This window comes from Nannobrachium achirus (genome assembly GCF_963921795.1).
Source record: "Nannobrachium achirus genome assembly, chromosome: 5".
In the NCBI taxonomy this organism is placed as follows: Eukaryota; Metazoa; Chordata; class Actinopteri; order Myctophiformes; family Myctophidae; genus Nannobrachium; species Nannobrachium achirus.
Window position 1 is genome coordinate 62,147,266 of NC_137814.1, and position 21,964 is coordinate 62,169,229.

General features: G+C 43.0%; 1 protein-coding gene across 4 annotated transcripts in view; it reads right to left on the minus strand.

Moving 5' to 3' along the window:
- The window catches only part of LOC308284606 (transmembrane protease serine 9-like), a 34,898-nt gene extending 13,537 nt beyond the window's left edge, over positions 1-21,361 (minus strand). For 3 of the 4 annotated variants that reach the window (XM_080725285.1, XM_080725284.1, XM_080725282.1), the window contains exons 1-12: positions 21,233-21,361; positions 20,165-20,188; positions 19,732-19,927; positions 18,061-18,218; positions 15,791-15,922; positions 11,938-12,080; positions 10,669-10,843; positions 7,844-7,885; positions 7,493-7,688; positions 6,257-6,399; positions 5,883-6,017; positions 3,562-3,704 (exon numbers count right to left, since the gene is read on the minus strand). In XM_080725285.1, coding sequence (XP_080581411.1) covers positions 3,562-3,704; positions 5,883-6,017; positions 6,257-6,399; positions 7,493-7,688; positions 7,844-7,885; positions 10,669-10,843; positions 11,938-12,080; positions 15,791-15,922; positions 18,061-18,218; positions 19,732-19,927; positions 20,165-20,188; positions 21,233-21,278 — 1,533 coding nt within the window. In that variant the 5' untranslated portion in view covers positions 21,279-21,361. The remainder of the gene's footprint in view (positions 1-3,561; positions 3,705-5,882; positions 6,018-6,256; positions 6,400-7,492; positions 7,689-7,843; positions 7,886-10,668; positions 10,844-11,937; positions 12,081-15,790; positions 15,923-18,060; positions 18,219-19,731; positions 19,928-20,164; positions 20,189-21,232) is intronic. The other variant, XM_080725283.1, reaches the window with a different exon arrangement.
- Positions 21,362-21,964: the final 603 nt, after the last annotated feature.

Below are 21,964 nucleotides of genomic sequence, written 5' to 3' on the forward strand. Positions count from 1 at the left end.
TGGGGGTCCCTGGAACAAAATATTTTGAGATGGGGGTCTGCGGCCAAATAAATATCATTTGGGGGTCCTTGACATGACAAAGTTTGAGAACCACTGATTGAGGCAACATTTACCTTGTCAGGGTGGTTGGAGCGCCTCAGTGTGGCTGCAGAGTTCATGTATAACCTCTCTTCCAGAGTAGAGAGAGACACTAGAAACTCTGCTGGAGAGACAAAACAAACTGCTGAATGAAATGAATTAGGAAAAAAAAGGACTCATGTCCCTCTCAACTCGAAGGGACTATATGGCATTATTTCTGCAAGTGGTAAATACACCCACAGATGTGCTGAGTCTTTACATGCTGCTTGCTTGCTTTCATTCACAAGGTTCCCTTTTTTTCACTTGAGCACCCTCTCCTCAAAATGTCTGTGCACGCCCCTGCATATTTTTCACTTGAGCACCCCCTCCTCAAAATGTCTGTACACGCCCCTGCATTTTGTGTTATGGAACTCAATTGGGGGTTAGGGTTTGGGTCGGGTTGAGGAGCAACTGTACCCCGAGTCGACGACGGCTCGGAGCCTGCCTCTGGACTGACTGGAGCTGTAGCAGCAGTGCTACTCGCGTCGCGAGGTTTAGAAACCAGGCAGAAATCGACGCATATTGACTGAAAGAGCCAGAGAAAGAGAACAGAAGTTAAAGTGAAACAAGCTGCAAGCACAACTAAAAAACAAACTGTTCCTTCTCTCGATTAGTTCCTTAATGCGCTGGACAAAATTGAAGTTAGTTGGCAACCAGAAGTTGTGCGTGTACTTGTCTGTCGAGACGAGACTGACTGCTGTTCCCTCCTACGCATCAACGTATATCAGGGCGGAGCTGCTGGCCTGGAACATTATTATTTGTTTTACTTATTTTGAGGTGCAGAGAGAGGGAGAGAGATGGCATTGGCGATCAGATTTTTTAAAATGTATATATAATGAAATGGTGTTGGTTTTGGTGGTGCGACAGCTGTAGCATAATATATATATATATATATACCAGTAAGACTCCCTAATCGGGAGATAAGCGACCGTAGGTCACTTATCTCCACAAATAGGGCAAAAATGTGTTTTGCCAAAATCTTCCTGATCCATGTTGATGACATGAGTGTAGACATACTGTGTAGTGATTTTCGTGATTTTAGGGCAAAATCTGTAGGAGCAGTGTCCAAAAATGTGTTTTTAAAAATCGGCCTGGAGGTGGCGCTATATGGGAGAGATTCATGTTGATGGGATGAGTGTAGACATACTGTGTACCGATTTGCGTGATTTTAGGGCAAAAATTGTAGGAGCAGTGTCCAAAAATGTGTTTTGCAAGAATCGGCCTCATGGTGGCGCTAGAAGAGGGCCATGTGAGAAATGAGGGGTGGGGTCTCCGCGCCGGCAAGGCGGACGAATAGGTACCGGCCCCGGCTGTCCCGGCCGCTCCTAGCCGGAGTTACGGCATTTTATGTGAGCTGCAGTGTAGGGGGTCCTCCACTGGGGGCGCCACCACTTTTGCATCCTTTCTGGAGCACCAGGAGTCGGTGGTCCCCGGGAATTCCCCGTGAGCAGCCCCGTTGGGGTGGTCATTTGGTCAGTTTAGCACATTTGGTCATTTTTTACATCTGGGGGTCCCCCAGGGACCTGGGGGTCCCTGGAGCTCCGGGGGTCCTTGGAGGTTGTAGTTTGGCAGGTAAGGAGTGTGTGTGCAAAATTTGGCATGGATCGGGGCAACGGTTGCGGAGATATGAGCAGGGCAAGAGTGTGACGTGTGAGGTGTGACAGACAGACTGACTGACTGACTGACTGACTGACTGACGGACTTACACTTTGTGCAGGGTTTGATAGTAAATGCGACCTACGGTCGCAATAAAAAAAAAAAAAAAAAAAATATATATATATATATATATATATATATATATATATATATATATATATTCATGCCATCTTGTTTGGTGGGGCAGACAGGGCATTTAGGGGGGCAATGCCCCCCCTTGCCTAAGGGGAGATCCGGCCCCGCTTGGCAGAAGTATGGCAGAGTTACGGGTATGTGTGTGAGCAAAGTAGTTTATTGCAAAATCGCATTGTAGTCGGTGACGTTAGGGAGATGACATGGTAATGTCGCGCTAATTAGTCTTAAAGCGCCAAATTTTGTACAGATGTAGCCCAGGGTATGCTCTAATGATTTAGCTAGGGCGCCCGAGTCTGCGACATTCGGGGTCGCCACAGTGGCCAAATCAAGTTGGGCTCCCATCGACTTTCAATACAGGAGGAAAATACCCAGAAAAACACTTTTTTTCTGGGTATTTAAGTAGGATGTGAGGGGTCTAACTAGGGGTTTGTCATGATGCTGAATCCATTGCAAGCATTTGTTTTGCACAAAAAACATTCCTTGGGCTAGAAATGGCCTAAGAAAATGATGCATATATGGGTGAGCATTCATGTTAGTCGGAGGCCTTAGGGGTTTTTTTCTCGTGCTAATCAGTCTAAAAGCGCCAAATTTTGCACAGATGTAGCCCAGGGCATGCTCTAATGATTTAGCTAGGGCGCCCGAGTCGGCGACCTTCGGGGTCGCCACAGCTCCAGAAAACACCCACAAAACTCTGAAAAGTGATGACTCATCACTTTTCATCACTAAACCATCGTTTTATGGGACCCCGAAGGTCGCCGACACGGGCGCCCTAGCTAAATCATTAGAGCATGCCCTGGGCTACATCTGTGCAAAATTTGGCGCTTTTAGACTGATTAGCACGAGAAAAAAAAACCTAAGGCCTCCGACTAACATGAATGCTCACCCATATATGCATCGTTCTCTGAGGCCATTTCTAGCCCAAGGAATGTTTTTTGTGCAAAAAAAATGCTTGCAGTGGATTCAGCATCATGACAAACCCCTAGCTAGACCCCTCACATCCTACTTAAATACCCAGAAAAAAAGTGTTTTTCTGGGTATTTTCCTCCTGTATTGAAAGTCGATGGGAGCCCAACTTGATTTGGCCGCTGTGGTGACCCCGAAGGTCACCGACTCGGGCGCCCTAGCTAAATCATTAGAGCATGCCCTGAGCTACATCTGTGCAAAATTTCGCGCTTTTAGACTGATTAGCGCAAGATGTCCTTAAGGTCTCCGACTATTGATTTTAATTGGGTTCATCTTTGACCCCACTCATGGAAGAGTGTAGGTATTGGTTGGTCATGCATCCAAGGATTAAAGGACCATGTTTGTATCACATGCACGCGTGGGGCGGCATAGCTCAGGGGTAGAGAAACTGGTATTAGAGCACGAAGGGTATAAATCCCGAAGGGTTCCCAGTTCGAATCCGGGCTCCCCCTGAGTTAATGTCGAAGGGTCCTTGGGCAAGACTCTGAACCCCTAATTGCCTCCGGTGAGTAGGTTGGTGCCTTGCATGGCTTCCTCCGCCACCGGTGTATGAATGTGTGTGTGAATGGGTGAATGTAATGCACAATCTATGTAAAGCGCTTTGGATTAAAAGCGCTATATATAAATGCACCATTTACCATTTACCACGCGCACACACACACGCACGCACGCACGCACACACAGACTCACGTTGCATGCGTCAACTCCTCCAGCCATGTATCCTGCACAGATCATGGTCCGATCCAGTCGGTTTGGATAGGCAGCACTGCAGCGTTGAGTAGAGATCAAGGGAACCTTGGCTTTCAACAGCCTGTCTGAATGTGCATTCATCTCTGAGTTTCAAGAACACAGAGAGGCAAAACAGACAAAGAGAGAAAAACATACATCTTAGGTTTCCTCTCTCTCACTGGGTTGGGGTTAGCGTTACAGTGTGGGAAAAAGAAATGCAGCTTATTTTTGTATTTATTTATTTTTATTTTCATTTTTACTGCTTGGCGCTCGTGAAAAGACTAGGATAAAGATAACAAGGATTCATCAGCGAGTCACTATAATGCGATCGATTTGAATTACTTTGTGTGGCGGAGAGAGTCGCAGCCCCAGCCTGAAGCCTCAAAAGTCTAGTATCTGCCCTCATTCCGTAGGGATATCCCTTTGGAGTTTTAATGGTTAAGATATTGGACTTTCACACAGGAGACCCGGGTTCGAAGCCGGGTGGGGAGGTTCGGATCACCTCCGTTACATTGGTGCCATGACCCGGATCCGGGCTTCTCCGTAGGAGGGGGATGAGTGTGGCAGAGAGAGTCGCAGCCCCAGCCTGAAGCCTCAAAAGTCTAGTATCTGCCCTTGTTCTATAGGGATATCCATTTGGAGTAATGATTAAGATATTGGATTTTCACACGGGAGACCCGGATTCGAAGCTGGGTGGGGAGGTTCGTATCACCTCCGTTACATTTGCTCCAATTGATTACTCCCCACACAAATTTCTATGTTGTCACTGCTGCTGTGTTGCACTGCCAGTGAGGAGCCTGCACTGGAATGAGGTATTGGTGTATGTGTCAAATTAATTAATAGACTATGTTGCACGTAGCACATGCAAAAAAAACAGTCCATCTGTAACCAGGTGTGGGTTTTTTTTCTATTTTTTTTTCCTTCTTGCTGATATTCTCTCTCTACCGCTTCCATAAACAACCACGAGACAGTGTGCACAAAGCAAATGTCATGTCACGGTTTTGCTGACAAACCGTCAAGATTTAATGAAACCGTATTAAACCGTAAAACCGAGACGCATGCCCAACCTTATTTTGAGACTGAACTGGCTCCATAGTCTGCTAGGTGGTTTTAAAACTCTCTAGTAAAACTCTAGTGAGATTTAAAACTCCCTGGATTTCTAAATTCACTGTAGCTGTAACTGTCTATATCAGACCTGCAGGTCTGTACGGCCTGGGGGCCGTATACGGCCCTTTGGTTGACTCTGACCAACCCGTGTAGGGTTAATGGCAAATTACAAAATAAACTCATTTTTTTATTCACGTATATAGATGCAATGCATCAGCATGTGCGTGTGATCATTGGATCAATAACAAGCAGGTGGTCAGACTGGTCACAAGTCAAGTATTTATTTACTGAGGTCGTAGGTAAAGCCGTGTGTTTAGCTTGCGGGAAGCACATCTTGCGGGGAGCACTGCCTTTTGGCCCGGCCCTTCACAATATTTTCTGTTGTTCATGTGGCCCCATGGAAAAAAATAATTGCCCACCCCTGGTCAATATGGAATGAGGTTGGTTCAGATCAGTGGTAATGTGTGGATAGTAGGGGTGTAACGATACATTTAATAGCGATACGATACACATCATGATACATGGTTTACATGGACGATATTGGTTCATTCATGGCGATACATTATGATTCAATGATTTAAAATGGGTAACAATTTAGCCAAAATATTAAATTTTTGTGAAACATGTCAATAGTGCAGGTTTTAAGGGAAAATGTGTTATTATGGATATACATAACTAAACACTGTGATTCTCCAGCAAATACATGGACATATTTCAACAGATTAGGACTAGAGCTGCGATTGGGCTGATTTTGTTCAGCCCGAAGCCCGAATGTTACCGACAGCTTTCTGTCCGAATCGACGTCCGACCATTCATTATTAATATGCGTCCGACCCGCGCCGCGGCCTGACACCTGTGATTTTATTGTGAAGGCAAAGAGTTCTGAATGTCTTTACATCCTGCAAGGTTTCGCGTATGTAAGTAATTAAACCCCTCTTTCATTGTTCTTCTTAAAATTGCTAAATAAAAGGCACCCGTGCCTAGTATCCATACAATCGATACATTTTGATACAGATTATTTGCATTGTAAAACGATACGATACGATGCGATACAATATAAAGCCAGATATTTTGCTGTTTGTATATCGATATAGTAGCAAGCGATCTTTGCAAATGAAAATAGATGTTTCGATTCAGCTGCTATATCGTTACACCTCTAGTATATAGATACATACCACCAGTGCGGCCCCATCCAGAGACCACACACTCGTTGTCATAAGGGAACGGTTGCTTTGGCAGACAGGCAGTTTTAACATAGCGGGTTTCCACAGCACAGAGAGGACTGTTGGTGACACTCAGCTCAAGTAAAGCTGACACACAGAATGGTACATTAGAATATATGACAATAATTTACAATTAAGGCATTTAGCAGATGCTCTTAATCTCAATTTACAGTAAGCAAAGTAAACACGTTTTACAAGTTTCACAAGTTTCATCAAATACTTACACACAGTGTAGTGCCTCAGTAATCTAGGATGATAAGTATACCAGAATGCTAAATGACTTGACAGTTAATCATGTTGTGTCGTATGTCAACTCATGGCCTCACCAATGTCACTAGAGTATGAATCAGGATTGTGAGCCTCATGAACGATGGCTCTCACAACAGGGATGACCTGGTCAGAGTCTTCATTTCTTGTTATGTGCACTCCCCCCAAGACCACCTGCATGTCCGTGGGCCTGTCAAGCATACTGAACAAACATATATATCGTCGTTGTCGGGTGAAAACCTGTCCAAAACCGTTCGTTTCATTTTTATCATTTTAAAAAACGCGAGGCGTTGTGTGCTTGAAGATCTGCTGTTTTCACTACTTTTGTGCGACGGCCTTGTATGATGAAGCAGGGCTTTACTTTGTGAAAGAACATACAAATTTGAAACTTGGAGATACAAGGTTTCTACCCGACAAAGACGATATATATATATATATATATATATATATATATATATATATATATATATATATATATATATATATATATACATGTATAATATGTATATGTATATATGTACAACATACACATAGGCCTAACAATAGGACGATGGTGTCGGCCGATGTAAACACTGGAGACATGACCATGGGCCAGAAAAAAAAAAAAGATTGTAGATAATTGTAAGTACATTAAATAATCAATACCACAATGTTGTTTTATGATTTTTGTTGATGCGCTGCTGTCTTCGTAAATGTGTCCAAAATAACAGATGTATAAGCTGTCGCCATGACGCAGTGTGTTAATAGTATGTAAAAAGTATGTTTTTGTTTGTGTGGCACATCTATAGGATCTAGGTAGCCAAGAAAGACACCACAGTGTCATAGCTCGGTCCATAGCCATAAATCATAACTCTTGTAGAGGTAGTTTATATTGGGATGTTCACTCTCCACAAGAACGCCCCAATATAAACTACCTACAGGAGTTATGATTTATGTTATAAACATTTTACTTCTTAATTTTGCTTAGAGGGCAACTTTGTTTTTTTTAGGAGGTTCATAACAAGGGTTCATATTTTAGATTGTAATTAGAGAAAAGAAAAGATGAGATGTTTTAATAAATAATAACATGTTTTAATTTACTGCTGTCTATTAGAGTTCTCAACGGGCCTGAAAATTAAGGCCCGGCCCTAAAGTGTTTCATCATTTTAAGCCCGAAGCCCTAAAAAGCCTTTTCTCTAATGACTATCTAAAATATGAACCCTTGTTGTAAAAAAACAAAGTTGTCCTTTGAGGACACAGGATGCTTTACGTCATTGCATATTCCCATAAAATATGGATTCATGTAAGCTGCTTACATGCAGCTAGCAGCAGTGAGGACCCAACAGGATTTAATGAGGACTCCTCCACATGCATGTCTGAATGGTTCTGATGAGCCTTTTGTTCTGTATTGCAGGGACACCTGCCATGGATGATCCCCAGGAAGAGACCCACTGCCTCCAATGATCCTGGCCGTATCACCAGGCTCAGGTCTGCCACACTGGGAGAACGGTTCTGGACGAGATGGATACTTAACATGAGAGCCAGAGAGAGCAGGATCTGTGTGTGCATGCATGCGTGCGTGCGTGCGTGCGTGTGCGTGTTGGTGCACGTGTGCATGCGTGCGTGCATGTGTGTTTATGTCGTTTTTTTTGGTCATATTTGTTTACCTCTTGTGTGGACTGTTGGGACTGTTGGATGAACCTGGATAGCTGAAGAGAAAAATGATCAAATTAATGAGTTTGAGTGCAACGGCACATGGAACATACATGTCTATCAGTACAGCAGCAAACATACATGCGGTTGCCATTTTGATTTGGTGACTGAGTAACCTTCACCAACAGGCAGCAAGGGAGCAGCTCATGACTGTAAACAATATGGACAATATGCGCTCTAGCTGTCGCCTCACAGCTAGAAGGTCCATGGGTTTGATTCCCGCCGGGGAAGCTGGGGGCGTGTTCTCTCCTCCACATCATCAGAACAACCTGGCGTTTGCCAGTGGTGGGCAAGGAGGTAGTGAGCGCTTTGCTGTGTTCACTTGGACTGCGTGGAGGTGCCGAAAGTCAGGGGGGCGAAGATTCTGTCCATAACGGCACATAACTCGGTAACAGTGCTGAGTCGGCTCATGCGACCGTCACAACGCTCAACACCGTGACTTGCGGTGTCTCACGTGGCTCATGGTCACCTGAGACGGCGCGCCTCCATTGTCATCACAGAAAACAAGCGCTGTGTAATGTATTTACTATACATTCTAGGCTCTATAGTATTAGTCTATACCACGGCTCCCCCTGATGGCTGAGTATGGTACGCTCCAGCTTGATACTGTGCATGTGCACATCTCTCTGTATGTTCCCGGTTCCCAGTGATTCTTTCATTCAGTAAACAAGCAGGCATCCACGATACATCGTGTCTCTGTCTCAGTCATCAATAATTGTAAACAAACCCAATATACTACACGCTGTTTTCCCTTGTATCATTGACGTCATTTATTGACGTCACGTGCACGCGCGTGCATGCACCTCTAGAGGCTATTTAGAAGCCTAGTAGTCTTAATTATATTTGCATTGTTTAGGATTTTACTTTCTAGTTTCATTTAATTCAATTAGAAAATGCAGCGCTACAGTAGAGAAACAAAGTTTGCTTTGAACAAATCTCAAACAGTAGCCTACATACCACAGTGGATCACACACATTTACATGCAGTCACCGCTGGAAACCTATAGGTGTTAAAATAAGTATCCATATGAATAGAATAGCCTGAGCTTGTGACTACACTGGTAAACCTGGTAAACGTGTTATGCAAATAGCCATTTCATTAGATAGGTTATATGGCGTGTCGTCTCAAATCATTGGGGACACATTCAAGCATGCAAAGCGCATGCACTGTTCCGTGCCGTCCTTGCGCGTGCATGTGGGAAATATATTGGCCACACGAAAGTGCTACTGACCCTAGGTGTGTTTGGCAAAAGGGCCTTTCTGTGAGGAATTTGCATGTTCTCCCCATGTCCCCGAGGGTAGATACCCTCATAAAAACATGCAGTAATCCTGGTCTCTATACTGCCTCCCCCTGGCCAGCCAGGTGCCTGATGGAGGGGAAAGGAACTGGTTGGAATAACGTGTTCCTGCACGTTCCTTCATCTACGTCCAACCATGGAAGCTCCCATCTGTGATAATAAGTAGCATGTTCACTCCTCATGCACTGAAGGAAGCATGAGCTTCTGGGGCCCTCCCCAGGTTGGCAGAGGGAGAGCAGAGCCCAGGATTACAGCTTAGGCAATTGGCACTGGGTAGGGGTGTAACGATATAGTAACTGAATCCAAAAATCTAATTTAATTTGCAATTATCTACTATGTTGATATTCAAAAGCATGTATCGTACCGTTTTGGCTCTGTATCGTATCAGTATCGTTTTATAATTCAGATAATTAGCTTTGTATCGTTTTGCAGTGCAAATAATGTATTATGGAAACTAAGTATTGGTGACTTGTATTTAGCAATTGTAATAAGGGAAAGGAATTAGATGGGTTTAATTACCTTTCCATTCCATATAGCTACTCTTGGTCTATCGACAAATGTGTGTAATCTCTGTGTTCATGTGAAGGTGCGGGCTTGTCCATATGTGTTGAAATATAATGTCCATGTAGTTACTAGAGAATCACTGTGTTTTTTTCTATTGATTAGTCACGCCATGGAGAGTAGAGTTCAATAATATTTTTTGGTTTTTGTCACATTCCTAAGACAAAAATTTTATTCGAGTAAATTTATCCCCATTGATTCCGGATGGGGACCCGTTTCGAAACGGGTCCCCATCTGGAACAAATGGGGGTAAATTTATTGTTATCAAATTTTTGCCTTAGGAATGCGACAAAAAACTAAACATATTATTGAACTCTAGTCTCCATGGCGTGACTAATCAATATAAAAAAGTCAATTTGGGGGTGAACTACTCCTTTAAAGAGGTGGAGCCATAGTTTTGTACTTTTTTTCTGTTTTGAATGCGTCTATGAAGTTAACATTATTCTAATTGGCTACCGGGTGGGACTAAAATGTGCAGATGTGTCTGAAAATGAAAAGTCATGGCACTACTGCATATTTAAAAACATGCACTATTGTCACGTTTCACACATATTTAATTTCTTTGCTAAAAATAGTTACTATTGATAGTTACAATATTGATTTTAAATCATTGAATCGAATCGTTTTGTATCGCCGTGAATGAACCGATATTGTCCATGTATCGTAACGTCAACCATGTATTGTTACACCCCTAGCACTGGGTGAAAAATGGGCTACACAATCATGGGATAAAAATGTTGATAAAAAATGGACAAAGAGCTCATATGAAACAATGTGGACTAAGACCTAATAGACTGTGAACAATATGGACTAATGGACACATTTTTTAATGAAGGTGAACTTTAACTCTTACAACATGCATGCTTATCACGTATCACTCAACGGAGGCATGGGCCTCATGATAATTGTAATCATAATCACCATAATCATCATCATCATCATCATCATGATCCCCATTAATCCAGTCCACAAATCTGGAGACATTGGTGTAGACACCAGGCTTGTCACTGTTATAACAGCGTGGCCCCCAGCTCACCAAACCAGCAACATAGTGAATTCCATCCTGTTCACACACCAGAGGACCACCTGAATCACCCTGTAAAGATAAACAGTTTCGAGTTATTATAAGGACTTTAACATAACCAGTATGCTGTTAAATATATCATAAAGACTTAATAAACCAGTATAAAGAATATGTTATTGGCAGTTTACGAAGGACATTGAATTGAGTACGAAAGGATCACAATGTACAAAAAGAAGGAAAAAAAAGAAAAGAAAAAACAAAAGCCCTTTCTTGGGTTTAAATCCTATTAGCAGACCTTGTATCTGGACTGTACTGTCCCGTGCTTGGACTGTACTGTCCCGTGCTTGTCCTATGCAAACTGCTAATAAAGTATTCACTCATTAAACCCATTAAACCATCCATCCATCCATCCATCCATCCATCCATCCATCCATCCATCAATTGATGACGCAGGAATTCATGTACCACAGTCTTGCTTGATTCTTAACTTTTGAAGTCAAGACTGGATATTAAAACTTGGATACGTTTATCACCAGGCTATCAAAGTGATTTGAAATGTGAGTTCACTTGCTACCCGAAGCGTGTTGCGAGTCCCTTTAGGGGGACAGAGGGCCCGTGCAGGTGGTTTATCCCGCAGCCACACAATTTATTATTTGTCTGAATATATATAAAAAAAAAAAAAAAAAAAGATAACTTAGATGGGTTCACCACATCGTTGCAAACTGATATACTATCTGCTTCAAATCACAAGACACAGAGAGTGAGATAGAGAGCAGAAATACTGTCATTTCCGTCTCATCTTGATTTTTGTGCAGTCACGTTACTATAGTAACCAGACACTGCACGTTACGGCCGAATGCATACTTTGCCGTACGACAATGATAGAATGTCTCACGTCCTTGACGGGTTATGAGCTTGTAGATCTGCTGCCTATTTTTGACACACAAGCCGCTGTACGGCGAAGTGTAAGGCTAGGGCTCCACCAAAAAGACGGTGCCGTTGACGTCGGCAGTGGAGCACCCTTCATTAATTAAAACGGGAGCGCTCCCAGCGACATTGACGCGACGCTCGATGCGGACCATATATGAATATATCGTCAATCACGCACACACGCACACGCACGCACGCGCACGCACACGCACACACACACACACACACACACTCACTCTGCAGGCGTCAATTCCTCCCTCCATGTATCCTGCACAGATATGGTTCACATCCAGTTGGTCTGGATAGGCAGCACTGCAGCGTTGAGTAGAGATCAAGGGAACCTTGGCTTTCAACAGAATGTCTGAAGGTTCATCATTTTCTGAGTGTCAAGAACACAGAGAGGCAAAGCAAAACAGACAAAGAGAGATAGGGATAGAGTTAGGCTGTTAGGCCGTTAGGGTGTAGCGTGAGCGACGAGCGTGGAACAAATACAGCTTCTAGTTGTTTCACTGCTTGGTGCTTGTGAAAAAACTAGGATAAATATACAAAGGATCACTATCATATGATAGATTTGATTTGATTTGCTCCAACTGATTACTGATTGGGAGGGAGGTGTGTTTTGGGGGGTTAGGAGGGGAGATGGTGAGGGGGGTTGGAGGGGGGAGGTGGGGAAGGTTCTTTTTTTATTTATTTTTTATTGATTGATTGAATGATTGATTGATTGATTGATTGATTGATTGATTGATTGATTGATTGATTGATTGAGGTATTTAATTGGAAGTATTGCATAGGAAAAGATACAGTTTCATGACAGTACAATTCACTGATACAAGGTCAACTAAAAGGAGATACCAACTTTCCTGTGTTTGTCATTTCCTGAAAAGTCAATATTTTGGACATAATTGGCTTCTGCCTGACAACAGATACTTCATATTTGTACAATACATACACTTGCATTAATTCCCGGTCATCTTCTCTTAACTTCTGTGTGGGATGATTTGACAAAGTTGACGTATAGCCATAGCTAGCCGACATTTGTTTAAGCATGACAGCATGGGAGAGTGTTTTCTGCAGGTCGTTCAGTCTGAGTGTATCAAAGGGTGCGTTCGGAAATGCGCACTGGGTGTGTGCTCAGTGTAGTGAGTGCCTAAACCTAACCCTAATCCTAACCCTAACCTCAGTATAACTATGCCTAAATCTAACCCTAACCCTAACCCTAACCCTAATCTCAGTAAAACTATGCCTAAGCCTAACCCTAACCCCTACCACACCCGGTGCGCAATTCCGAACGCACCCTTTGATACACTCGGACTGAATCACCTGCAGAAAACACTATCCCATGACAGCTCTCACAAAGCATGTATCATGTGACACGGTTTTGCTGACGAACCGTTTTATTACTTAAAGGTGATACACCATGAAATTTCACTTTTCCTATTTTAAAACCTTTTTTTGGGGTCCCACTAGCACCTTCTATCCTCACAAAGTCCCATTTCTGACCGTTGTGTCTTTCTCTGGTTTTTTGAAGGCGAAGGTTAAAAGTATCCCACGGGTTCTCAAAACAGGCTATCCAGATTTGCTGCCGATTGTGACGTCATCTGCCGATTGTGACGTCATCATAAAAAATAAAAAATAAACTTTAAATTTTTTTTTTTTTTTCCAAAAACATTTTTTGTTCAAAAATTGTGGGGGGGGGGGGGGGGGGGGGGGTGGCCAAATGTGGTACTGCAGCTGAAATGCTCTGAGAGCCATTCAAAAATGAGAGAGGCTCTCTATTCAGGAGTGGTAATTTAGCCTCAAACCTTTTGAAAAACGTTTTTGGGACATAAACAATATGACATAAATACTTTTTAAATGCATGGTGTATCACCTTTAATACAGTAATAAAACTGTATTAAGCCATAAAACCGACACACAGGGCCAACCTTATTGTCTCCACCAGCCGAAGGCATGGGGGAGAGTATGTTTTCCCCTCCGTCCCTCCGTGCGTCCTCGCAGTTTGTTACCACCTAATCTCAGTCGCCGTTGGGCCGGTCGCTGTCAAAATGAGCACACACACTCTGGATGCCAATTCAGAACCTCTGACCCACATTTTTCAAATGGGCCTGTTCTAGCGCCACCATGAGGCCAATGTTTGCAAAACACATTTCTGTACACTACTCTTACATATTTTGTCCAAAAATCCTACAAATCGGTAGGCAGTATCTCGACAGTCATGTGATCGACACGGATCTGTCCAATTTTGCATATTCCATCCTGATTGGCTAAGATTGGCTTCCAAAGTTTGTAGGTTTGAGACGTTTTGAACCAAATGCCTCAAATCACAAACGCAAAGTGCAACTAGAAGAAGTGCTCTTCCGAGCACAGGTCTCCACCAGCCATGTGTCCTGGTGGTGGTATAATAGGACAATGTAAAAAGGGTGGCATGTGTTCTTCACTAATCTCAGGCCTTTCATGGCGCCACCATGAGGCTGATTTTTGTAGTGTAATTTCTTCCTTGGCCTTTTGCAAATGTGCGTGCACAATTTCATTACAATTGCACGCTGTGTTTGATTTGAGGCATTTTGTTTGAAACAGATCAATCCTGCAAAGTTTGGAGGCCAATCTTAGCCAATCAGGATGGAATATGGACAATCAGACAGATCCATGTCGATCACATGACTGTAGAGATACTGTCTACCGATTAGCGTGATTTTTGGCCTCCTGGTGGCGCTAGAACAGGCCCATGTGAAAAATGTGGGGCAGAGGTTCTGAATTGGCATCCAGGGAGTGCGCTTACAAAGTTTGAAACGGATCGGTGGAGTTATAGGTAAAACCACGAATCGGCCTGTTATAGCGCCACCATGAGGCTGATTTCAAAAAATTGAAGTGGCATTTCTTCCTCGGTCTAGTGGGAACCTGTGTGCGCGATTTCACGTTAATTGCACTCTGCATTTGTGATTTGAGGCATTTTGTCCAAAATGGACCAATCTTACAAACTTTGAAAGCCAATATCAGCCAATCAGGATGGAATATGGACAATCAGAAAGATCCGTATTGATCACATGACTGTAGAGATGCTGTCTACCGATTTGCGTGATTTTTGGACAAAATCTGTAGGAGTAGTGTACAGAAATGTGTTTTGCAAACATTGGCCTCATGGTGGCGCTAGAACAGGGCCATTTGAAAAATGCCAATTCAGAGGTTCTGAATTGGCATCCAGGGAGTGTGTGTGCTCATTTTGGAAGCGTCCGGGCCAAAGGCGCCGGAGATTAGCTGGTAACAAACTCGGAGGAAGAAATGCCAATTTAAAAAAAAAAAATCAGCCTCATGGTGGCGCTAGGTTTTACCTATAACTCAACCGATCAGTTTTAAACTTTGTAAACACACTCCCTAGAGGCCAAGGAAAAACCCTTTCCCTGCATTTTTCACATCAGCCTTTTATAGCGTCACCTTTGGGCCGACTTATGTAAAACACATTTTTGCATATTACTCCTTCCGATTTTCTCCAAAAATAACACAAATCAGTACACAGTATCTCTATAGTCATGTGATCAAGTTTTATCCGTCTGATATTTCATATTCCATCCTGATTGGCTAATATTAGCTTCCAAAGTTTGCAGGATTGCTCCGTTTTTGAACAAAATGCCTCAAATCATCAACGCAGCTTGCGATTACCGTGCAATTTGCCACACATATTTCCACTATGTCAAGGAACAAATGCTACCCTTTTCACATTGGCCTGTTATAGCGCCACCAGCAGGTAGACTTTAGCAAAAAACATTTTTGGAACACAATGCCTCAAATCATGCATGCAGTGTCCGATTGCCACCAGGACGCCTGGCCTGGTGGAGACCTGTGCTCGGAAGAGCACTGCTTCTAGTTTTGAGACTGAACTGACTCCATATCTACTAGATCGTTTTAAAAGTCTCTAGTGAAACTCTAGTGAGATTTAAAATTCCCTGGGTTTCTAAATTCACTGTAGCTTTAACTGTCTGTGGTATGAGGTAGATTCAGATCAGTGGTATTATGTAGTTAGATAGATACCAGTTTAACTGTCTATGATATGAGGTTGATTCATTGGTAATGTGTACGGTAGTAGATACATACCAGTGCGACCCCATCCAGAGACCACACACTCCTTGGGATCAGGGAACGGTTCCTTCGGCAGACAGGCAGTTTTAACATAGCGGTTTTCCACAGCACAGAGAGGACCATTGGTGACATTCAGTTCAAGTAAAGCTGACACACATAGAATGGTACATTAGCATATCTGAACACACTTAACAATTTAACCCTTAAGTGCTGTTCGGGTCATTTTGACCCGTTTTACATTTTCATTTGGAAAAAAAAGGTAGAAGTTAAAAATGTTTCCACCTGAAACTCACTGACCTTAAAGATTCTTCTGAGATGAACATGTAAAAAAAAATAATTTTGCACTACACCCATGCTACACCCCCCTCATATTTTTTGAACCTTAAGTGCTGTTCGGGTCATTTTGACCCGGAAGCACAGAAATACACAGTATTATGCCAAAACACAGACACATAGTCACCCCCACTTCTAACACCCCCCTTCCGAAGCCCCATTCCGAACCCTCCCCCCCTTCCTATAAGCATGAGCAATATTGCCCAGTATTAAATGAAGTAGTTTTTTTAACATGGATTTCAGCTAAATCAGTAAAAACGCCTAGCTCTTTCAGTGTTTAATGTGATAGAGCAAAGCAGAAATGCAAACATTTACCAAATATATCATATGAATTGTTTGGTATTGAGTCAAAGTCAATGTATCATGATGATTTGTTAAGTTAAAATTTATATTAGTGTTGTTTTTTTTAAACCAAATATCCACCGGGTCAAAATGACCCGAACAGAACGAAGGTGTAGTGAATCTGAACAGAACTTAAGGGTTAAGCATTTATCACACTCATCCAGACATCCTGAGTGACTTACAGTACGCAAGATAAACACAAGTTTCTTTAAATTCATACAGACAGTTTAGTGCCTCAATAATAGGGTCATAGGTAAACCAAGAACCTATCATATTCAGATTAACTTTATCGTCACTTAAATGCACTGGTTAGTTACATACAGCGTTGTGCCTGAACGCATTCAATGTACGATCGTTCCCAAACTCGTTCATATTTTGGGGGAACGCGAACGGAACGTGCTGTATTTCCTCTGGTGAACGTTATCTTTGATGACTCAATGGTTTCATCCATTTGATCTGGGGAGGGGGCCGCAACGCAGTCCGCGACTCACTCTGCACTCACTCAGACAGACAGGCACTCACCCACAGTGAAGATTCGACGGTCATGGACTGAACAAACTTTGAGCCGTTTGTTTCAGGATGTAGGCCATCTAGGCCTGGTGCAGCCGCGCTTCAGTTTAGGAGAGATTGACACAGAGGAACATGTTGTCCCGCCCTAGCCTAGCTCAGCTAGACTATCCACCCATGTTAAAAAAAGGAGGGGATGGTCTAGTGTTGTGCGCTAGCTCTTCACATTTTTTGGCTCCAGATTTGTGACTGATTGGCTAGTTATAAAGTAAGGCAGACATTGTATCTCTCGCAGCATGTCTTGTGTGAGCACATCTCATTCTCCATGCAGCAACAGAACAGACAACGACACTCTTTACTGCTACAAAGGGGGCTGCATTCCTGAGGGGGCTGCATTCCTGGGGTTTCTCTCTTTGTCACCTGCTGAGCGATAAAATAGCAGCCAGGAGAATGAGACTTGCAGGACACTGCCAAAGACACCAGGAGCTGCCAGCCAGCAAAATGGTGATGTGGGAACCAACACATGGGCACCGGTCACAAGGACATCCCACACTAACATAGTGGATGTATTCAAGAAAGACGCAGGAGCGCAAAGCACCAGCGAGCTGGCTGGATGTATGGAAAACCGGGATGACTGGAAGCGACGATGGAAGGCTCGTCTGAGGACGACCTAGAGAGTGGGTAGTGACTGGAGTGACAGTGACTCCCCCCTCCCCATCCCCTCCATCTCTCATTTTTCTACACACCCTATCGTTTTTTGTTACCTCCTCCCATGAATCTCTTCTGAATGGGAGAACGTCCAGACTATATACTGCAGTTAGTTAACTGCATTAGTATAAAGGCTGGCCAAGTCAGGCTAGTCACGCCCCCCATTTTCAGGCACCTGAAACAGGTAACTGTTTCAGGCCCCAAACCGGAAGAACTGTTTTTGGAGCACTTATAGGAACCCGATTTCGGAAATCAGATTTTTGAATGTTTTGAATGAAATTACCTGAGTTACCTGAGTTTAAAGCACTCAAAGGTCTACAGACACAATAATAGACAGAGAGTAACGCCTGGCTTGACAGTTAATCATCGTGTCGTATGTCAATTCAAGGCCTCACCAATGTCACTGCGTAAAGCGATGAGATGACCATCAGGGAACTTTTCTTCCCTGTAATCCTGATGAACAATGGCTCTCACCACGGGGATGACCTGGTCAGAGTCTTCCTTTCTCTTGTACACTCCCCCCACGACCACCTGCATGTCCATGGACCTGTTACTGTTAAATAAAAGTAAATCTTCTTTCAAATCAGATATCCTTTTGGCAGTAAAGGTCACGTTAAGGCGGTAATTGCCTGTTTCAGCCTTTTCTGATAAAACAGCTGGGGGGTTGTTAAAACAATAGGGCGATGACGTTGGCCGATGTAAACACTGGAGACGCAACCTTGGGACGCAAAGCACTGTGCTTTCTATTATATTTTACCTTTATGGTTAGAATTGGGGAGAGTCGGACAAATGCAATGTCAGAGTAATGTGTGTCGGGACAACGGTACACACACAATCCTTGTACCAATTTCGGTAACTAGCACACCAAATTACTCCTTATCCCGAAGACCAGTCTTTGTTAATGTAAATTGCTTTTCCCCCTCTCTCTTTCAACCCATTACTCTTATCTGTCTGTCTGTCTGTCTGTCTGTCTGTCTGTCTGTAGTCTAACCTACTCTATGGCCCCGACAGATCTCATCGGCTCCTCTGGCGTCTCAACATGACGGCAGGGGACATGACTCCTGCTGCTGTCCGCTTTGAGTAAATGAGGAAGTGACCCAGTCGGTGGATTTAGCGACCCAGTCGGTGAAAACTACCGACCAGGTTGCAACCCAGTTGTAGGTCGCTAAATGATCTCGCTCCTACTGGGAAAACAAGTGATAAATCATAGCGATTTTATAATAATAATGGATAAACCTAAACAAACCAGTTCACATGAACACTATTGCAATACTGGTGTAAAATAAGATATCTGAACGGCTATATATTTTATATTTTCAAATGTCGTGAGCCACAGTTACAGGGGCGCTAACCCAGGCTTTTCTTTCTTGAAAAGTCTGGATCCCGAGGCTAGTCTGTCCGCCCTAATCAATGAGAAGCCCTCAGCTAAGACTGACATGTATGTACATTACAGTCACTATCCAACCACAATTCCATCCTTAACCCTAACCCTAACCCAGACAAATGAGGCTGGATGTTGTTTGCACTCACTTTGCTTTTCAATCATAGTCCCGGACTCCTCTGCACATCAGTGTGAAGTAAGCTGTGCTATTTATCAGTTCATTTCATCAAGTGTCTCGCTAGCCAATCCCAGCGCATCAAATCAATGATCAAATCAAAAATCAATCAAAGCTTGGCCAATGGGACCCTGGTGAGGCCGCAACATTTTTGTACAGGTTTTGTCCCCCAGTTTTTGACCGAACATTTTACACAACAAACTTGCAATGTACCGAGCATGGTTCCGAGCATGGTTCCGAGCATGGTTCCGAGCCAGGCCCGGCCCTAGGCCAAATGGCCCAATACAGATCTTTTTTTTATTTTTTTATTTTTTTTACATTGACAAAACCCTATTCTCTGTAATAACTATATTAATTATGTATGGCCTGTCCACAATCACTCGTACAACAAACAACTCTCTATACATGTCCCAATGTGTCATTGTCTAAAACACTTACAATATATATTCAATACTCTGGCCTTCAGGGACTGTGTGTGCACAGTTCTATGCTGAATTAAGTGCAGCTTACATGCAGTGAGCAGCAGTGAGGACCAAACAGGATTTAATGAGGACTCCTCCACATTGATGGGTGAATTGTTCTGATGAGCCAGTGGGTCTGTCCTGCAGGGACACCTGCCATGGATGATCTCCAGGAAGAGACCCACTGCCTCCCACGATCCTGCCTGTATCACCAGGCTCAGGTCTGCCACACTGGGAGAACAGGCCTGGACAAGATGGAGATTTAACATAGCTAGAGAGAGCAGGATCTCTGTGTGTGTGTGTGTGTGTGTGTGTGTGTGTGTGTGTATGTGTGTGTGTGTGTGTGTGTGTGTGTGTGTGTGTGTGTGTGTGTGTGTGTGTGTGTGTGTGTGTGTGTGTGATATAAAAGTAATATTACTTTTAACAGAAGACAAATTAGGTTAAAATCTATAATATTTACGTGTTCATTGACGTTTGTTTACCTGTTGTGGGGAGAGCCTGGAGAGCTGAAGAGAAAACAATGCACATTATGAGTCTGAGTAAAAGTATCAATATCACAATTTAGAAATACTCTGTTGCAAGTAAAATGATCAATAGGCCTACCACACTGTAGAAATATTCTGTAAAAGCCAGGTATTCAAAAGCCAGGTATTCAAAATGTACTTGGGTCATTTATTTACAGGATTTACAAAAAAAAGGAGAATAGAAAGAGGAAAATCTGAAAGAGGGCAAGTTCAGCTGTCAGAAAAGATATATCTGTCCAGCTTAATTAATTAAATCCTAAAATTATGACCAAATGCATCACACGTGGATGGGAACATGTCCCACCTGTTACAGGTTCGTAACGGGGGGACATTTTATGCTAAAGATGGCAAGCCAATTATTCCTCATGTAATGAAGAATATGGTAGCACATTGGTAACTCCCAGAGTAAGATTTTTGAGCGGTGCAACCATCTCCTATACACTTGAGTGTGTGCATGTGTTACTATCTATCTAAGATACTGTCACCTATAGCTGCAATATCGCTGGTGACCAAGTGGCACTGTTGCGTCCCACACACACACACACACACACACACACACACACACACACACACACACACACACACGCACACAGAGACAGGGAGAACGACCCTCTGTTCTTGAGTAAACAGTGCTTGAAGAATGAATCCATAATCCAGATATGCCAGCAGAGACACACGCGCACGCACGCACGCACGCACGCACACACACACACACACACACACACACACACACAGCCCCCCCCCCTTGTAAACAGTGATAATTACACTCCTTATGGTAGGCCTATATGGTTTCCTATCATAAATATGTGTGTTTATTGATGTTTGTTTACCCGTTGTGGGAAAACACCTCGCGCTACAAGGCGTGGTGAGCTTTTTTCTGCAAGGTGTAGAGGGAAGCAGACTAGCACTGACGTGAAAGGTAAAGTTTACTAAGTATTGAGGTGTACGTGGTTAAATGTCTGAAAAAATACACAATAACATGTCACAGGGTCACATGGTATCAGGAGGAGGATTAGATCTACTCACCATGAAGGAACAGAGAGGTCACCATCAGCCACAGAAGCATCTTCATCCTGCTGTCTGCTCTGACTGAAGCTCTTTCCCATTATGTCCTGATATAAACCTTCCTACACCCACAAACACACACACATACACTGTTACCCAGCAGCTGATCAATCATTAATGGTTCACTGTGAATAAGAAAAACAAATCACGCTATAATCGAATCCCACAAATAGATGCTAAAAGACAGATAAGGTTAAAGTGATCATGTGTTAATTGACCTGACATCTTGCAGTATGTATAGTTTCATGTTGTTTTCATACATAGTGTGTACATGTTATTTAAATGCCCTATATACTTGATCATAGTACAGCGTCACACATAGGCATCAAAAGTGGCAGATGTACAAACTCAAAGCGTGTTGTCAATCAACATGTTTTTGTGCAACTTTCTGCTACTTTAACATTTTTTTTAATGGAACCTTGAAAGGTTGTAGGACAGGGATGATTTGATAGTACTGTATATAGACTCAGTGTAGAAGCCATTTCACTGTTAATGTAGGACAGGTTTGGCCAATGTTTGAGCGTTTTTCATAGTTTTGATGCAGTAATGGTTTTATTTTCCTAGAGTCTTAAACGTCTCAAATGTCCTTAAATTGTCACTTTTTAAAGGCACAGATACACTTATGTCGGTTTGTTTACTGTTGAGCAAGAAAACAATGTTGCACATTAAAGCTTATCATCTGGGGACCCCTCT